At 47.4% G+C, this 20,592-nt stretch overlaps 1 protein-coding gene across 1 annotated transcript in view; it reads left to right on the forward strand.

Annotated features, from left to right (window-relative positions):
• LOC144952109 (solute carrier family 2, facilitated glucose transporter member 5-like) overlaps positions 1-17,127 on the forward strand; it is a 53,676-nt gene extending 36,549 nt beyond the window's left edge. Inside the window, exons 7-12 of the mRNA XM_078882516.1 lie at positions 7,830-8,125; positions 10,632-10,742; positions 14,912-15,013; positions 15,929-16,004; positions 16,124-16,251; positions 16,779-17,127. Of these exons, the coding sequence (XP_078738642.1) occupies positions 7,830-8,125; positions 10,632-10,742; positions 14,912-15,013; positions 15,929-16,004; positions 16,124-16,251; positions 16,779-17,021 (956 nt within the window). The 3' untranslated portion in view covers positions 17,022-17,127. The remainder of the gene's footprint in view (positions 1-7,829; positions 8,126-10,631; positions 10,743-14,911; positions 15,014-15,928; positions 16,005-16,123; positions 16,252-16,778) is intronic.
• Positions 17,128-20,592: the final 3,465 nt, after the last annotated feature.

The following is a 20,592-nucleotide window of genomic DNA, read 5'->3' on the forward strand; positions in this document are numbered from 1 at the left end:
CTCCACGTGTCGCCACCAGTTCTACGATCGGCGGAAGGTGGCTGGAGAAACGACGCTCGCCTATCGCACGGCACTACTCGCCTTGGCGGACGCAGCTTTTCCCCGCATGGATAAGGAGGGGAAGGACGCCATGGTGACGGAGCAGCTGCTGGCGTTGGCCCACGAGTTGGGGGTCCCCATCAATGTGGCGGACGAGATGGATATCTGCTCCCTGGCGATCGCCACGAGCATTCACGCGTACGAGGTCCTCAAACGCAGGCCGGGGGTCGTCTGCAATTTGGCGGGGAACGCGGTACTGGCAGCCACGATCGCCGAACCTCAGCCAGCTGCGGATCAGGAGCAGGCCTTCGCTGCATCGCGTCCGGGGGAGTGGAGAACGGGAGGTCGTTCGCCCACACGTTCACCCCGCAAGCTGGAGCAACCGAAACCAACGACGTCCGTCGTCTGCTACAACTGCGGCCTTCGGGGTCACGTCGCAGCCGGGTGCCGGGCCCCGCGTCAGCGCGCCACAGGACCACGTCGGGACGACGACCAGGCCCACAAGTCATCCCAACAAAACCCGGCAAGTCGCGGCACCTCACACGTTCGGTCCACAAACACGGCACATTCGGGTCGCCGCTTGGCGGTGGGGGGTTCGCGGCTGGGTGCCGGGGGTTCATTTCGGCGAGGGGGGTCCGTACGCGGCCCGCAAGCAGTCGAGTGGTCCGAATTGGCCCACAGGATCGTGGCTGCGTCGGCCGGGTCGTCCGTGGTAACGGGGTTCATTGACGGGGTTGAGGTCCGGGTGCTTGTTGACACGGGTGCGTCGGCCACCATCATCTCGGACCTTATTTATAACATTCTTCCCATCCAAAGTAGACCCCTTCTGCCAGTAGACGTGCCATTTAATGCGGCGAATGGGGGATCCCTGGGGATCATCGGCCAGATTCGGGCGACTATTTGCATTGGTGACATCAAATTGGCGGGCCCTATTTTTGTATCATCATCGCTGGCCGTTCCCTGTTTGCTAGGTACGGACTTTTTGTCCAAAATGCCCATCAAAATTCTCATAGATCAGGCCTGCATTGAGCTTCCGTCAGGTCGGCGGCTTGCGTTCTTGACGAGCCCTACCAAAATACGCACGGTTTGTGCGACGGTGCAGGCGCTGGCAACTCAGACTGTAAGGGTGCCCCCGGGATCGAAAATGTTGGTACCCCGTCGGTTGAGGAAGCCACTCGAGGTGGGCGCGGTGGCACAGGGGGTGCCGTTGGGGCCGTCTAACAGGGCCAGAAGGGGCCTCGACTTAGCGGTTGCTCAAACCATGGTGAGAGGGGACAGTGAGCCGTTCGTAAGGGTCCTGAATACGGGGTCGCGGCCGGCCGAAATTGCGCAGGGAACGGTGCTGGCTCACGCCGCGCCGCTACCCGTTGAGGAACGGCTCGTGTCTCAAGCGGATTTCACTGTCGAGTCGCATCCTCCAAGTGATGAGGGGACAGAGTGGTTGGACTCGTTGTGTGCCGGTTCTGCTAACTTGTCCAAAGTGCAATTGGGAGTCGACGCTCCCACGGGGAGGGATTCGCTGTTGTCATTGCCCCTCATTGAGTGGGGCCGTCTCCAAATGTCCGACAGCTCCCTACTTACGCTACGTCGAAAAGTTGGCGCTCCCGAGGTAGGGGATGCGCGGGTTGGTTCCTGGGTGTGCAGACAGGGCCTTTTGATGAAGTGGGACAACATGTCCCGGGGTCACGTGCTCGTTGTGCCTGTTGCTATGCGGGGTAAGGTCGTTCTGGCAGCTCATGAACGGCTCATGCATCTGGGTTTTCACAAAACGCTCGCCCTAATCCAGCGAGACTATTATTGGCCGGGGATGGGTAACGACGTGGCGAACATTCTTAAGGGATGCGTAGGGTGCGCCGAAAGAAAACCGCCACCATTGGCAGCTAATCCACCGCTGCAATCCATTCAAGTTTCGCGCACAAACGAATTGGTTGCGTTGGACATCTTGGGGCCCTTTCCTGCTACACCGAGGGGAAATAGGTTCCTGCTGGTTGGCGTAGAATACTTCACCCGATGGCCCATGGCATGGCCACTCGCCAACCAGTCGGCTGCAGCGGTGGCGGACGCCTTCGTCCAGGGTTATGTTTTGGACAAGGGCGCCCCCGAACGCTTGCTGACGGATCAAGGAAATAATTTTTCGAGCGGTTTGTTGCGCGAGGTGTGCGACCTGTTGGGTACAATGAAAGTGCGTACTTCCCCCTACCACCCGCAGACTGACGGGATGGTTGAGCGTCTGAACAGGACGATTACGTCTATGTTGTGCCAACAGGTCTGCGACGATCAGGTTGATTGGGACTTACAGGTGCCGGGGGTACTCGCGGCCTATCGAATGGCCCCTCATGCGGCGACGGGGTTTTCCCCATTTTTTCTTATGTATGGGCGGGAGGCCGATCCGGCCATGGACGTCCAACTGGGGATTTCCCAGCCACGTGCAAAATCTAAATTGGCAGACCACATCAAATTTAATATCGCCAAATTGACTGAAGCACGGGAGGCGGCGAGGTTGAATTCGCGGTCGCGGCAAATTGCGAACGAGAGATTGCATGGGCGGAGGGTGCATACGCATGATTGGAAACCAGGCGATAAGGCCTGGCTGCATTGTCCACATGCACCGTTGGCTACGTCCCCCAAGTTGTTGAGACCTTGGAGGGGACCGGTGGAAATTGTGCGGGTTGCACGACCCCAGAGTATACAGATTAAATGGGAAAAACGCCGTTGGTACGTGCACCCCTCCCGACTGAAGCCCTATACGGCACCGTGTGACCCCGTTCTGTGCCGTAACGACCGGGCGTGTGATGTGACCGTCGACTCGGGGAGGGAGGTGTCGCAGGCTGCTCCTCACGTGTTTCCACCTGACCCACCCCCAGGTGCCTCGGGCTTGACGGCTGCTGACCGTCGGGAGCCTGAACCCCGCGGCACGCACGGGTCCTCGGTGCCTGGCCGATGTCTTTCTGAACCGCCGGCACCACCGGACGTTCAACCGCGTCTGGTGCCGTACGACGGACCGGCAAGGCGGACTCGGGCTAGGGCACAACAATTTTCATGAAGACGTTTTTTTCTCAACACCGAGCTCGCCCGGTGTTCCCCTCTGCCGGGGTAATGTCCCGTTGTAGGGACGCTCGGAAAGGATGGGACACTGCACGAGTCGAAAGAAAAAAAAAAATTTCCATTTATTTTCCTTTCTGCATACACATTGCTATTGTCACTCGCCGGTTTGTATATATTGTTCTATTGTCGCGGTGGCATTGGTTGATGGTTGCGGATGGTAGTGTTCGCGTCGTGTTGTGTTGTTACGTTAGTTGTTGTGTTGTGTTACGGGGCACACAGGGCGGTTTGTATATTTTTATAGCAGCCGGGTCGGCTGCGAGCTATGTGGTAGGGGGTGATGTAGTGGTGGTATTGACGTGCGCCGACTGTGACAGTGATGGATCACGGGGCGGCGCGGGGTGCGGGGTTGGGCACGCGTTGTGGGCGTGGTGTGGACGCGCGCGCCGGGAGTGACAGATGACGGGGCGGCGCGGCGTGGGTGGTGAGGCACGATGAGATGTGGGAAAAGAGGATCGTAGCCAGCGCCCAGCGATTGGTCGAATAAGTGGGTGCTCGCAGCGACGTCCGCAGGTGGGGTATAAAGGGGGACGCGCGAGAGCACTCGGGGAGAGTTACCCAGTTGAAGACCCGAAGACGGAGCTGAAGACCTAGTGCCCCGAGACCCCTAGTCCCGCCGTCCTTGTGGGGACCGGGGCCCTGTGTGGCTCGGAGGCGAGGCTGTGGGACCTGGGGTCCGACGCCCCCGTGGGTCGGGCTGGGGACCCACAGTCGAGACGGATACCCCGGGCAGGGAGTGTCCCGAGTAGCTCAGTGGCGTTAGTCGCCGAGTAGCTAAGTGGATGTTGGTCATCCGAGTAGCTCAGTGGCGTTAGTCGCCGAGTAGCTAAGTGGGTGTTTGTCACCCGAGATACTAAGTGGATGTTGGTCATCCGAGTAGCTCAGTGGGCGTTAGTCGCCAAGTAGCTAAGTGGGTGTTTGTCACCCGAGATACTAAGTGGGTGTTTGTCACCCGAGATACTAAGTGGGTGTTTGTCACCCGAGATACAAAGTAGGTGTTAGTCACCTGTGAACGAGTTTGATAAAATAAAGAGTGTGTTACCCGTGAAGTCGTCTCCCGCCGAGTTACTACATTACATATATAATACGGTGTAGACTCTCAGCCGTGGCAGATGTAAGAGAATACAGTTTAGATGGAAGCATATTATGTATTTTTTACGACGTAATGTATTACTTACTGTTAGTAATTTAGTTTACTGATGATACTATGTAGTTTATACTTTAGTTGTTTACGTGGTGGTTTTAGTTACTGCAGCTACATACTATTAACACTCCTTCCCTTTATTAATGCTACCCCTATCCCCTCCCTTTGATGCTGCTAATCCTGCGTAATGCACGGGCATAAGTAGTACTAATCACATACCTGCATTCCCATATCCCCTCCCTTTGATGCTGCTAATCCTGCATAATGCACGGGCAGAAGTAGTACTAATCACATACCTGCATTTCCCATAAATATGCTAAATTCCTCTTGATATGCATATTCTTTTGTCAATGCGCCCTTTCCCCCCTTCCAACCCAGCTTATATATATGCTCCAAGCACGTGTGCTGTTTCATTCAGACGCTGTCGCCTCGACAGACCTGGTTTTCACCTGAAGATGGCTGCTTGCGTTGTGACCGAAACGTCGTAAAAAATATTTTATTATGTTTTATTTTTATTATTTTATTACTTCCCTTCTACGTGACTTTACCGAAAGAACCAAGAAGACGAATCCCTGCGGTCACGAAAGCTTTAAATTGAAATACATATATTATCAGAGCATATTTTGTTTGCATGTACACCGCAAGTATGTGTGGTTAATGCAGACTTGATGCCTTGCAAACTGTATCTATTTGGTCTTTGAGCATCTTAACACCTCATGTTTTATTGTCAGAAAGGGTTAAATCTATTCTTATTTTTCAATACTCTCTTTTAAAAAACTATTCTTTCGTATAGCGTTTGAAAAAAGTCACAGGCTATACTCGTATTATTTATTTATTTTATAAGCCATTTCATAGCATCTCGGGTGGCTGAGTGGAGTCCTGTTATTCTACGAGAATGTAGCTCGTTGCATTGGACAGTCATCAGTGAGACCCTTCATGGTTTGCACTTCACTGCATTTGCAGTTTGATTTAATCCTTGATTTTAAAATAATAATAATCCTAACCTCTATGTTATGAAACGCCTTTCATATCGAAATATCTCAAAGCACAGAAAAAAATAAACTCACGAGTGTAGATTACATCTAAGCGAAATAATAGCTGATAATAACAATATTAAATGACAACTATGCTCCAATTGGCAATACAATGAACAAACTATGCAAAAGCAAATAGTAATGAAACAGTGATATATTCGGACATCAGGAAAAGCCAATGCATAAGCATTGGCTCTCAAATCTTAAGTTACGGGGAAAGCCTGTAAAAATAGGTGAGTTTTAGGGCGTGATTTAAAAAGTGAAACAGACTCAGAATCCCCAATAGAACAAGGATGGGGATTCCACAAATGTGGATCCTGGCTGCAGAACGCTCCATCCCCCATTTAAAACCACCAGTCTTGCCTTTGGAATGATGAGTAAACCAGAATAAGCTGATCTAAATTTTTTGCAGATATTTAGGAGCCAGCACATTCAAGGCCTTAAACGTGAGAAGAATGATCTTGAAGTCGATTCTGTATTTTACAGGGAGCCAGCCAGTACAGGTATGAAATAATAGAAGCAATATGGTCATACTATTTAGATCTGGTTAAATGCCGGGCAGCTGAGTTTTAAATATGTTGTAATCTATTTAAATATTTTTAGAAACGCCAGCAAGCAAGGCGTTACAGTAAGCCAACCTTGATTAAATTAAGGCATGCAACAACCTCTCGGCATCAGAAAGGAACTATCCACACCTTTCATGTGTTCGGACAAGGTTGAGAGTGGTCCACTGTCGTTGGGGCAGAGATAAACCAGGCTGTTCCTTTACCAATTATTCAGTAAGGTTCTTGTTTGGAAAACCTCTGTTTTCCGACATCTTGTGCCATTGGGTGGCAGGCCCCAAGTCCAAGTCTCTATTTCCGATGGGAGGGTGGTGGAGATTTCGTGTCGATATGCAAGATCTTTAAAAAATGCTCCTTAAGTGTTCCATCATCCCATCAGATTATTGATAGTGGGACAGTAAGACTTCTCCACAAATCTGGCTGTCGCCTGATGAAGCTAGTTGTAATTACTGGCGAAATGTCGTACTCAGATTGTAAATGTTGTGGCTTGGTACTCCAACACACCAGTGTGCTGTTCGAGTGACGAATTGGCATGTACTGTTTACGTGACAACCCTTACTAGTTGGCTGTGTCGGGTGTTGGTGGGTTTTAACAACACATTTATATTTACGCGATCTAACCCAACATATTATTATGGATAATAGTGGGATGTTTGCGAGCACTGACAGCCACTGCAGTGGTTATAGATATTCGGGAGCCACTGCCCACACCCAGCACAGCATTGATTTTAGTGCCAACGAGCCCAATGTGAGAGCTGTTGCACCAGACATGCTTAGTGCGATTTTCTGCCACGTTGATCTCTAAAACATCCCTGTATTACATCCCCAGGAATTCCATGCTAGCTTTTGGATGCTGTTGACTCTGTATTTAATCTTCTTGCTAGAGGCTTTGAGGTGATGGCGACAGCGTGAGAGTCCAGTCAAGGGCGACTCCGAGGTATCTGGGTCTGTGGTCATGGTTACGAAGGGCACCACAGAATTTACCTTGAGTGGCCTCGATCCTTCATTTTTTTTCTCAATTGAAAGGAGGATACTGATGTTTTCCCTGCATTCGGCTTCAAGCATAATGCTTTGAAGTAATTTTCTAGCATTGTTAGGTCCACCTCCAGGGTTCTCTCCGCTTTCTCGCAAGTAGAGACTTGGGTTAGCCAGTGCAATATCTTCTGCATAAATTATTTTGCGAGACTCTTGATAAAATGTTACTGATGTAAAGGTTGAATAATGCCGGAGTCAGGGTGTACTCTTTTATGAGGCCATTATTTAATCTCCTCGTGTGACTTTCTGTCATAACAGTGCACATTGAGAAGTCTGTTAGCATTGCGTTGATTGTATTCTGTAATGCGTTTCAGCAAGCATCTGTCCTTGGAAATATTTATATAGCAGCAATAATAATGAGCAGGACTGGTATGCGTGTAGGCCATGATGAGATACCAGGGCAGGAATATTGGCTTAGGAGCAGGGCGAGAATACAGAGACGAGATTTTTTGTGCTGATTTGTGTCTCCACATTTTGGGCAACAACCGTTTTATCAAAGTGTCAAATTTTCTAAAAGTTGACACCCGAATAGCAAAACTTTACACAACAGTTTAATTAATATTTTATCAACTTTACCAGAATTAAGGTGACCCCCTTTACTACACACACACAGAACAAATGGTACTAATTGTAGTTGTAAATGGTTAAAACAAGAATTCATGCCCACACACAGAGGTCGCCACAGGATACCCACTACAAGCTATAGGCCACACTAGGCATGGCTTGTAGGAGGATTCCTGCCTTTGGGAGGCAGGGTGTGGGTCAGTCGCCCAATTTTAAAGGGGCTCGAGTGATCTACCATGGAAACATATTTGTTGAATCTCTTTAACTGACTCATCCCAGCTCTAGGCCAAATATTCTAAAATCATGCGGAAGTCACAAAACTTAAATGTGTGTTCTTGTCTCTTTGCAGTGCTCGCATGGTTACGTGGTGGTGATGGCGATGGCAGTAATGGTGGTGGCAGCTGTAGTGATGTTGCTGCTGGTGGTGGTGATGGTAACAGCGCTGATATTGGTCAGGGCACTGGCAGTTCTCCCCTGGAGCACCAACTGGATGAGGAGCTTTTGGCCATGAGAGCGGAGCAGGAACAGATGTCTGGGGGGGGGCCCCGGTCCGTGTGGGATGTGATGAGGGACCGCGGAACGAGGTGGCAGCTTGTCACCGTGCTTCTGCTCAACGTCACTCAGCAGCTCAGCGGACTGAATGTGGTGATCCACACAATACCTGCACCTCACTCATTCACTTCTCGAGCAATATAGCCAAAGCCTGATTCAAATGCCAACAATTATCACTTCAGTCGAACCGCCAGTAATCCGCCCTCCCGTAATTGACAAATCCTGTAAATTGTAGAAGATTTTGCAATTTGCAGAAGTGAAAATCTTAAAAGAATTGTAGGTGACAGATGATTCATTCCTCATAAAATTATTGAACCATGATGGGAATTACATTTCAATGACAGATTTGTGTTGACCTTCACTTTGGAAAGTGTATTTTTTGTGTGAACATTGTAGACTTTTTTGGGCGTTTATGTCACATAGACTAACTCTGATTACATGATCTTTTGAGTGGTGAGGAGTTTTATACTTGGGTAGTAGGTCTTACGAATTAAAATAAAATCCTTAACTACAATAGGTTCATATGGCAGATTTGTTCCAATTGGGTTTAAGGAGTTATTAGTAAAACCTAATATTCTGCTCTTTGTTCACCATACTAGCCTCTCGTATTTTGTGCCAAGCTTCATACGTCATCGCTCGTAACCCTCGCCCCAACAACCTGTGTAGGTGTAGTGCCCTACCTGTCTAGAGATGTAAGACAGTCCTTGTATGTCAGTAAAGTTAATGTAAATAAATAAATAAACACATAACCTCCAGAAGTAGATATTTGTCATAGTCTTCTGGTGGAAGAATATAAACTAAACTAAAACTAAACAATGTTTATTTTACCAGGTAAGGTTCACTACTGGGATATGTAGGTATTTTTCATAAGTGACCTGGCCACAAATGATAGCTCAGTAAAGTGGCTTATCGTGTGCATATTTGTAGCAGCCAAATACTCTGAACGCATGTTTCTAAATGTGGAGGGAAAACCTGAAGGACCCGGATAAAAATACATGCGACCACGGGGAGCATGTTTGTTTGCATATATTGCCACAAGTATGTGTGGTTAATGCAGACTTGATGTCTTGCAAAATGTATCTATGTGGTGTTTGAATATCTTAACACCTGCTGTTTAATTGCCAGAAAGGGTAAAACAAATCTTATTTTTTCATCATGATTCATAACGTGTTGATCTCATTATAACGTGATCAGTAACTTTCTACTGTTAATGTGACTTAGGTTATTTCATTGGCATGTGATTCCTAGAAATACTTGCATATTCATGTTGCAGACCTTAGTTACTTTTTTCCTTGACCTTTGCCCTGGAATCTGATTATCTTGATAGAACAGCGGTTTGAGACAAATGCAACTGAGATTTTGTTTGTATAACTTTTTTTTTGCGGTTTACTTTACATTTGGACTGTGACAATTCCAGAGATGAGGTTACATATATTTAAAAAAAAACCTGGCTGGGACTGGACTCGGTCTCGTGTTCATGCAAGTGGTCGTTTGGTCTGTCTGTTGTCGTAGACCCCCATTATAGAAGAAGTATTTTTGGGCCTTTCCAAAGTTTTACAATTTCGCCTTACAGAGGCGATAAACCCAAACTTATACACACACTACCAACTATACGGGGGACAAGTATATGTGTGTATTAGCACGCTGTGCTACAAACCCAGCCACCCGAGTTTCGATTCCCGCTCACGGGCAACACCAGTGACGAATATCTGAACTGGTCCTGGGTTTCCACAAGGTCGACTCAGCCTTAAATGAGTAACTGGTGCAGTGTGTAAACATCGCCACTGGGGAGAAAAAAGCGGTCACCCAACCCCTCGTGTGCCATGCCGACCTTCATAGGTGCTCACTGACAGTACTTGTCTTGTTTAACACGTAGACTTTCGTGACCAATATCATCCATTACTGAGGTTTTTTGGGTTAGTTCGCGTAAATATATAAATGTGTCATTAAAACCCGCCATCACCCGACTCAGCCAAATAGTAAGGGTTATCACGTGAACAGAACATGTCAATTCGTCACAAGTACACTACACCAGTGTGTTGGAGAGCCAAGCCACAACATTTACAATCTGAGTACGACGTTTTGCCAGTAATTACAACTCGCTTCATCAGGCAACAGCCAGATTTGCGGAGAAGTGTAACTGTTTCGTTCCGTATATAGAGGCGTAGATGTGGTGACCACACTTCTGCGCTCTTGCGCAAAGTGGGGAGGGGGGGGTTAATGAGTCAACGTACATTATGCATGTGCATTATGTGAGCTTTTTGATCTTGTTCTTAATGTCTATTGTGTGTATTAAAATAGCCGTACGAACGGTAATCCCTATTGAAGTATGGTTCCCTTTATAGGCATGCATTTAAATAATGTATTATTTGATTATTCGTTTCCACGTAGCACTAAGGCGGTAGCTATCCGAACGGTTAAATCATTTAGATTTCTTTAAATTTCGATAGATTATCTAATTAGTCTTGGCCAGTAGTGGCATGTTTTAACGACACATTTATATATTTACGCAATCTAACCCAAAAAACCTCTATTATGGAGTACTTGTCCTCATAGTCTGTTGAGGTTATACGGGGGATCTTTGTATTTTGGTTTTCAGATTTACTTCTATTCCACGTACGTGTTCAAGGAGGCAAAGATCTCAGAGGAGAAGATCCCCTACATGACACTGGGGACTGGAGCTGCAGAAATTCTCACCGCCATGTCCTGCGTAAGACAGACATAGCAGCTATAACCAGGGTGGAAATGGGCTGGAAGGGCCCAGAATGCTGTGGTGGGAGTGAAAATTGTACTCGACTGTGTCGTTGCGGAAGGAATCAGGGACTAGTGTAGCATCAGGTTGTCCACATATATATATATGGGGAGGGCCATGGAGGCAAGATGTTAACTACCTCACCTGGTATAAAAGAGGTTCGTGGGTTCGATCCCGACCTTGAAGGCTGTAGATTTTGAATTTGCATGTCTTTCTTCCTGTGATCGCGTGGATTTTTCTCCGGGTCCTTTGGTTTTTCCTCTCCACATTCAGAAACATGCGTTTAGAGTATTTGGCTGCTATACATTTCCACATGATAAGCCACTTCATTGAGCTATCATTTGTGGCAGGTTGCTCGTGAAAATGATCAATATAGCTCAGTGTGCCTTATCTGGTAAAAAATAAAATAGTTTCATATGCTCTATATACTTCACAAGTGCCATTATCTGGATCTCTAAAACTGTACATGGGAGGAAAACTTACATATAAGTGTATAAAAGGTATGAGAATATTCGTTCGTTCATTCGTTTCTCAGTCCGCTTGTCCTGGTGAGGGTCGTGGTGGCAACATGTTGAGTAGGGTGGTCCAGACCTCCCTTTTCCTGGCAACAGACTCTAGCTCTTCCTAGGGAATTCCCAGGCATTCCCAGGCCGACATAGTCCCACCAGTGTGTCCTGGGCTGGCCCCCGGGGTCTTTGCCCAAACCACCTCAACTGCCGCCTCTCGATCCAGAGGAGCAGCGGCAGGACCCTGAGGCTCTCCCGGATTACCAAGCTCCTCACCCGATCACAGAGAGTGAGCCAGGTAACACTGTGGATAAATATAATTTCGGCTCCTTGTACCCGTGATCTCATCCTTTCGGTCATTACCTAAAGTTCATGACCATAGGTGAGGGTGGGAATGTAGATCGACCTGTAAACCGAGAGCTTATTGGTCGAGAACTCAGCTCCTGCTTCACTACCATGGAACGGTACAGTGCCCGCAACACAATGCCACACTAATCCACCAGCCGATCTCCCGCTCCCATTATCATCACTCACGACAGAGACCCCGAGGTACTTAAACGCCTCCACTAAGGGTAGCTGTTCCCCCCCTCACTTGGAGAAAACAATCCACCATCTCCCGGGAGTGAACCATGACCTCAGATTTGGAGGTGCTGATCTTCATCCCAGCCACTTCACACTCGGCACCAAACCATTCAAGTGCACGCTGGAGATCACAGACAGACGAGGCAAAGAGGATGTCATTTGCAAAAAGCAGCTACGCCACCTCTATGTCTCCATACTAGATACTCTCCATACCTTGGCTGCGTCTTGATATCCTGTTCATGAAAATCACAAACAGGAGTGGAGACAATCTGTACCCTTGGTGGAGTCTAACACCCACAGTGAACGAGTTTAATTTAACACCAAGAATACGGACAGAGCTCTCACTCTGGGAATAGAGGGACTAGATAGCGCACAAAAGCGGCACCGGTACATCATACTCTCGCAGCACCTCCCACATGACATTGCAGGGAACATGATCATATGCTTTCTCCAAGTCTACAAAGCAGAGTTAGACTGGAGAAGCATACTCACATGACCCCTCAAATATCTGTGAGAAGGAAAAGAGCTGGTCCATTGTTCCACGACCATGACGGAATCCAGATTGTTCCTCTTGAATCTGAGGCTCGCCCACCGGGCGGAGCCTCCTCTCCAGCACGCCCTCTGGTCTCCTTTTTTAAAAAAATGGGAACCACGTCCCCAGTTTTCCAATCCAGAGGTACTGTACCTGCCATCCATGCAACATTGAAGAGGCGTGTTAACCACGACACTCCTACACTGTCCAGCGCTTTTAACAACTGGGCGAATCTCATTCAACCCTTGCAGCTTTTCCATTACGAAGGCCCTCTCAACTGCTGCAGCAACTTCAGCAGTCGTGATGTATCCAACCATCTAGCTGTTTCCAGAGCTGCCTCCTGAGCAGAGGGGATGTCCACCGGGTTGAGGAGCTCCTCAAAGTATTATTTCCACCTCTAAACTATCTTCTTAGTTGAGGTCAATGTTATGCCACCATTACTGAAAACAGCCTGGGTCATGTCCCGTCGACCACTCCTACAGGATCAGGTGGTTTTTTCAGAACATCTTTGAGGCTTCCCGGTAATCCCTCTCCATGACCTCTCCAAACTTTTCCCATGCCCGGGCTTTCGCTTCAGCGACTGCTGCAGCTGCCGCCCTCTTAGCAAGCCAGTACCTCTCAATCGAGTCTGGATACTGTTTTCTGAGCATAGCTAGGAAAGCCTCCTTCTTTAACTTGACAGCTTCCATCATCACTGGTGTCCACCAGCAGGTCCTAGGATTGCCACCATGACAGGCACCAACTGCCTTCAGGCCACAGCTTTTCACAGCTGCATCCATAATAAAGGTCTTGAACATTGTCCACTCGGACTCAATGTCCACGACCTCCCCTGGACTGCAGTGTAAATGTTTCCGGAGGTGGAAGTTGAAATTTTTCTGCACTGGGTCTTCCGCCAGACGTTTCCAGAAAACCCGAACTATTCGTTTCGGCCTTCCACGTCTATCTGGTCGGTGCCCCAAGCATCGGATTCAACTTACCACTATGTGGTGAACATGTAACAGCTCTGCCCCTTTCTTAACCTGAGTCTCCAGAACATACGCCTTAGGTTCAATGATACAACTATAAAGTCAATAATTCACCTTCGGCACACTTATGAACATCCTTCTGTTTGAACATGGTGTTTGTTATTGACATTCCGTGACTAGCGCAGAATTCCAATAACACCTCACCATTATGGTTCAGATCAGGGGGGCGCATTCCTCCCAATCACGCCTCTCCAGGAATATCTATCGATTCCCCCGTGAGCTTTAAAGTCGCCCAGTAAGACTATGGAGTTGGTAGATGGCACTCTGTTGAGCACTGCACCTATCGTCTCCAAGAAGGCCGAATAATCTGAACTGCTGTTTGGTACATAAGCACAGACAAGAGTTAAAGTTTTCCTGTCTGAGAACCAAAGTCTCATTGGTGTGACCCTCTCATTCACTGGGACAAATTCCAACTGAACAGCACCCAGCAGGGGGCTTCTGAGTATCCCCACACCCGCCTAGGCCTCTCACCAGAGGTTACTCCAGAATAGGAGAAAGACCACACCCGATTGTGAAGTTTGGATCCAGTGCCAATGCTGTCTGTGGAGGTAAGACCGACTATATTTAGTCAGTACCTTTCCACCTCCACCAACTCTGGCTTCTTCCCCCCAGTGATGTGACATTCCACATCCCAATAGCTAATGTCCATCGCCAAGGTCCAGTGCATTTTAGACCATCCCTCTCCCTGCCATACAGGCATCGCACCCGCCGCTCACCCTTCGTCCTGCAGATAGTGGGCCCACAGGGTGGCACTACGTAGTCATTTCGAGCTGGGCCCGACCGGGTTACATGGGTCACCTGGCCACCAGGCTCTTGCTGGTGAACACCACCCCGAGGCCTGGCTCGAGGGGTGTGTCCCGGTATCCCTTGTACGGGCAAGGTTCTCTGATTTTTTTTATTGTTTAACCATTCACGAGCAGCTTTTTTTTACCGTTATTTTTCTGGAACCTCCCCCCAGAGCGTTTTACCAAGGGAGACCCTACTAGGAGTACAAGACTCCAGGCGACATAGCTCTAAGGGTCATTATAACACACAGACCTCACCACCACGATAAGGTTACGATCCTTCGATGGGGGTATGAGAATATTTATATAACAAGTTACATATTATTTCTATATTATTTATAAATGAACATGATGTAACAGGAAACTAAATTATATGTATTAGTCAATGTTCGCTTTCACCACCCCCATGTGCTCAGGCTCAGTTTGTATGATCCAAATCCAAAATCATATATTCCCATTTCCAGCCCTGGCTGAGAACACAGAAAAGATACTGGCACAGCAGCTATAGTACACAGAGACAATGACAGCTTCAGGGAATGTGCAGTGTGTAAATATCACCATTGGAGATACAAAGGGTGTTTTGATGGCCAACCACCCCCTCCTGTGCTGTGTTGGTCTTAATAGGTACTCGAGAACAGCACGAGGCCAACAGTCTGTTAAAGGCTATTACATGGGGGATCTTTCTCTCTGTGTGTAGGGCATGCTGGTGGATTGCCTGGGCAGGAGACCTCTGCTGCTGTGTGGCTATGTTCTCATGTCGCTTTGTTGTGCAGCCATCACCGTGTCTCTGGCACTTCAGGTAGGAGCAACAATCTCACAGAAAATGCAACTACTCCCAGGGCCAAATTATGTTTTAAGGGGGACACGAGGCTATTATAGTTTAATGGAGACCCTGTTTGTACAAAATGCAATTCCTTCCCTTGACTGTTTCCATCACCCACGGCTTAATGCCAAATACTCCATAGCTATTCACATTGATTAGTTTAGTTCCAGCTTTTAAAATGTGACGTACGAAATGCAAACCTGAATGAAAATTTTAAATGAACAAAACTTTAAATTGTGTTGATTACGTTGATGGTGGCGAGATGTTAATTACCTCGCCTGGTATACAGGAAGTTGTGGGTTCGATCCAGACCCTGACGCCTGTGTATTTGAACTTTCAATATCTCTCTCCCCCGTGGTCACATGGATTTTTCTCCAGTTTCCACATTTAGAATCAACATGGGTTTAGTGCGGCCTGGAAGCGTATTATCAAATAAATACAATTACAATTCCTTATAAGGGAAACAAATACCAATGAATAACAATTGAATGATTACCAATCTATATAATTACAATACCCTCCCCCTCCTTGCCTCGAATCACTGCACCATATTTAATTGAATTAAATGATGACATCACCCTGATGCTGCTCTATTTAAGACCGGAAGCAACAGGAGAGCTTCACCATTCTTGCCCGATGAAGCTGATTGTAATTATCAGCGAAACGTCATACTCAAATTTTAAAAATGCTGTTGATTCTCTCTTCAGCACACCGGTGGGCTAAAGAAGTCAATTAATTTGTCCTTTGAATACGTGACACATTTTTTACTGTTTGGCCGTGTCGGGTGGTGGAGTGTTACGACACATTTATAAACAACGCGATCTGACTCAAAAACCTATATTATGAATTTCATGATGATGTGGCGTTATTCTTCCTCTCACCCTGGCACAGGAGCGCTCTATATGGATGCCTTACCTAAGCGTGGCTCTCATATTTGCCTACATCCTCAGCTTCGGCATCGGCCCCGGTGAGGAGAGGTCTCGCACGTGGTGATGAGACGGCACGTGTCACTTCAATCACGATAGTTGCTATCATCGTCATCATAAACCCGCGTGTGACCCCTACGTGATCCCTGCGCGAGTCCAGGAGGGATCATGGGGATCTTGCCAGCAGAGCTCTTCATGCAAGACTCGCGCTCGGCCGCGTTCGTCATCAGCGGCAGCGTCAACTGGTTCAGCTTCTTCCTCATTGGCCTCCTCTTCCCTTTTCTTGTGGTGAGAGCGAATGTGTAAGCGAATAAAAGTTGGTGGCTTTGAGTGAGAGTATGAGGAGTGAATGTGAGCGAGTGCAAAAGGGCGAGTAAAGAGTGTCTGTGATAATTAGTGACAGTGTGAGAGTTAGTGAGTGAGAGTGAGTGAGAGTATGAGTGTGAGTCATAGTGAAAGTGACGGTGAGAACAAGTGCGAGTGAGTCAGATGCTTGCTAACAGCTCTTGTCCCCACAGTATGTTGAATGATATATTTGGAATCTTTGTCTTTGTGTGTGAGGGAACGCAAGAGTTTTAGTGTTTGCGTATGAGGGAGTGTGTGAAAGTGACTCACACATTAACAGTGTGAGTACAGTGTGAGTCAAACCAGCAGTCGATTGGTGATGCTAAACACAACATGCATTTTGTGTTTACTTTGTTGCCATTTCTCCCGTACCTCCGATTAGCGCAGTTGGCTACGTACGGTGCGAAATAAGTTTAACATAATACACACATGCTACTGCTGATGCTTATGTCTGGTTTTGCCCTTATCAGGAGGACATGGGGCCCTACTGCTTCGTGTTCTTCATGGTGGACTGCGTCATAGGAACTATTCTTGTGTGCATCCTCCTCCCTGAGACAAAGGACCGGTCCTTCGTCGAGATCTCTCGTCTCTTCCACGCAAGAAACTACGGCCACGCGCAGCCCCTCTCCTCCTCCTTGGCCCCTACCACCGCCATTGCCACGTGCCAGATCGAGTCTGCGCCGCTTACGCAAAATGACCAGCTCGAGGAGTGACCGGGGATGTGCGTTGGTTTTTAAAAAGCTCACGTTGATTTCCTGCTGCTCACGTTGAGCGTTGAAGCATTTATTCTCATCTCCCGTTTATAGAACCTGCAGAGTCGTTGGTGGGAATTCCACATTCTTATGGTAAGGGTGGAGTTTCTCCACATGACAACCATTTTGATCTTCCCCCACAGCATGATATTTGTTTTATCGAAGGATGATGGGCCAAAGAAACGCACTAACCGACTCGCAACCTTCCTATTGCGAGCTGCTCGATCACTCTACCCACTGATCCACCAAACCAGATTTATTTGCCATTAAAGTTTAAATATAAAACTTAAAAAAGTAAACTGTAGAGGTGGAGAGAGGTGCCTTGGTGGCTCTGAGTTCAGAGTGCTGTGCTGGTAAAGCTGTGATCCTTGGTTCAAATCCAGGTATCATCCACTGCCTGCGATTTAAACTGGGTTCTATTGTGTAGTGACTTGATGGTCTCAGCCCAGTCACGAATGACTCGCATAGAGACCCATGATATTAAATTCGGTTCCACACTTGATTTAGAAAAAGAATCCATCTCTGAGCATTAAAACGTCGTTTTGACTGTCACGTGACAAGCATGTCATTAAGTGGCAAGGGTGGGTAGGAAAGTGCTACTCTCTACTCTATAGATTAGAGGTCACTTGAAGGAATCTCAGAGGTAGCTCTGTAATATTCACATCGCAGGCCCTGCTCTTGGGCTCCAGTAGCTCAGCAGCTGATGATCGTGAGGGTTGGGGAGTTTGACCGGACCTCTATCCAACCCCTCATAAAGCATTCCAGCGCACCTGAGCTCCAGGCATCACAGCCACTCCCCAGCACAGTCAACCGAATCAGGGAGCCATTGACTCTTCCAAAATACACTTTAATAATTAAAACAACAACGAAACATCACATAAAACAATTACATCATCCAACCCACTCACATCTCCCCGAGAGTTCCCCAGCTGCACAATGGAGTCTTGACTCTGGAAACTCTTCCTGGCCTTATGCAGGAGCAGCTTACAGCTTTCGACTCCTGGGCTCTGATGCAGAAGCAGCTTGCAGCCTCAGGCCCCAGCGCTCTTATGCAGTGAAGATACGCTGTTCAATAGTTTCAGTCGGGTGAATGCTGGAGAGACTCGCGGTCTTCATACTCAGCGATACTATAGACGTCGAACGCCCTCTGGTCACAGGTTGCAGAAATTTAGAAGCCTAGGAGGTTCATCAACAGGGAACTCTCCCTTCTTGAAAGTGCACGGTGGAGGCAGGATCACCACGCAAACGCCACAATGGCTGAGAGCGGCCTAAATACCACTCAGCCTGGCAAACTCTGGAACCTGAAAATAATATACTTCCTGTAGCAAACAATCTGCGTGAAAACTCTGGGACAACCTGTGAATAACATTTCTCCTGGACCCCCTCACTCTATATATATATGTTGAACTTCTTTCGGAACGTACGTAGACAACCACGCTAAACGGAGGTGCGGTGGAAGGACAACAAACTAAACACAAAAACCCCTTCTAAAGAAATTCGTTTTCGATATAGAATAAAAGTGCATAGCTCGAGTGGCTGCCTAATATCAGCAGGAAGAGCATCCCAGACGAGTGAGACTTTATATTGTATTCGTTTGGCAAATGTAAGCCAATGCAGCCCAGTGAGTACTGGACAGATATGGTCGGATTTTGCAGTACCCGTCATGACACGTCCCAGAGAATTGTGTACACACTGCAGCTTGGTAATGTTTTTGCCAGACATCCCATAGAGTAGTGAATTGCAATAATCGAGCCTTGTCGATACTATACTACACGCAATCGAGTTGTCGATGGTATGACTCAATAGTGGTTGAATGTGTCGTAGAGCCCTGAAATAAAAATTGCAGGACCTGCCTATATTTTGCACGTGGTGATCAAACGACATATTCGGGTCAAGTATGGTGCTGAGGCTCTTTAGAAGAGTAGAAAACTGAATCCTGGAGTCCAACCACCACACCTGATGCTCCCACAATTTGTTTTCGCCTGAGTGCCAAAAAGCAGAGCCTCCGAATTTTCTGGAATAAACAGCATTTCGTTTAGTGAAAACCGTACGTGCACCGCTTGCATGCAATGTTCGAGATTACCGAGGCTCTTCAAATTTAACGTTGACTTCACTGCGGTGTACAATTGTGTACCATCAGCATATTGATGGAATTTGATGTCATGCGATGAAATGATATCAGCGATCAGAGAGACGAATGTTGAAAATAGGAAAGGCCAAGGACGAACCCCGATAGTATACCACTAGGCACTGCATAGGCGATAACTGTCATCGACCATCTAGGTATGAGTCAATCCACCCCAGTGTCATATCTGATACACTGAACCTTGACCTTAGATGCCCGATGAGTATCTCAAGGTCAATCGTGTAGAAGGCGGTTGAGAGATCGAGGCTAACCAATGCTGCGGTGCACCAGTCGCCTATCATTTTGTCGAGGTCATTAGTGATCTTAAGTAGAACCGTCTCAGTGCTGTGGAACTTCTGGTATGTCGACTGCAAAAGTTGGAGTCGTGTTACTTGTGCCATTCTGAACTGGTCTGTAAAAGATTTGCTAGGTGGACAATCGGCAATGCAAGCACGCCTGAACAAGATTCGAGAATCGACGTGTGAATGTAGTCGATCGGCGATGTCTTATTTGGCAGTTGTGCAATGAACATCGACACCTCTGCCACCGACGTTGATGCAAGGGTCTCGAGTTTTGCATTGGTTCCAGGTTGATCAAACTCAGATCGCAAACCAGGAGAATGCCTTGCCTTGTAATTAGAAAAATCAATCTTGATCATCGCTTTTATTGGCAAAGAATGTCGCAAGTACTGTGGACATACCGGGCAGCAGACCCTTCATAACGTGCCACAGAGCATAAGGGTCACGAACCGAGTCATTGATGTGCACAGCATAAAACGATCTGTGAAACTCAATAATGAGTCGGTTGGCAAATCTACAAGCCGCTCTGTAAGCGAGTCAGACAGGCTCGAAACTAGTTTTCTTCCAAAAACATTTCAGCCTTCTCCACATCTGCTTTGTAACAATCACCTCGGGTGACAGCTATTTACTGTGCACATTCCCTGTTCCCTTTGTGCTTGTTTGGCTGGACAGGAGTTTATCAAGAACAATTTTCTAATTGAGCTCCAAATTAATCGACCGTGTACCTGAAATATTCAGAAACAACCTTCGAGACTCCCTCACTCTGCCTGAAAACTGAAATATAAAATATGATCACACGCATGCGCCAGTACTCTACCCTTAAAGTGAACATTCACGGATATCACCTGTTTAATTTAGAAAAACACATTAAACAGTTAACCACTTTACCTGGAGTCTGAATTATCATTGGTGTAAAATAACGTTCTGCCCAGAACTCTCTGATAACCATTAAAAAAGTATCTAATGGCTATGGCCCCAATGCATGGCTCATATGTACACCTGGGGGAGGAGGAGCGGCCCGTAAGGGTCGCAACAATAATGACGATAATGCTGTTGTGTGCCTGACTGGAGCCTGCAAATGCCACAGCATGCGCCGGGTAACGTCATC

The sequence above is a fragment of the Lampetra fluviatilis genome, chromosome 65 (genome assembly GCF_964198595.1).
Source record: "Lampetra fluviatilis chromosome 65, kcLamFluv1.1, whole genome shotgun sequence".
Taxonomy (NCBI): domain Eukaryota; kingdom Metazoa; phylum Chordata; class Hyperoartia; order Petromyzontiformes; family Petromyzontidae; genus Lampetra; species Lampetra fluviatilis.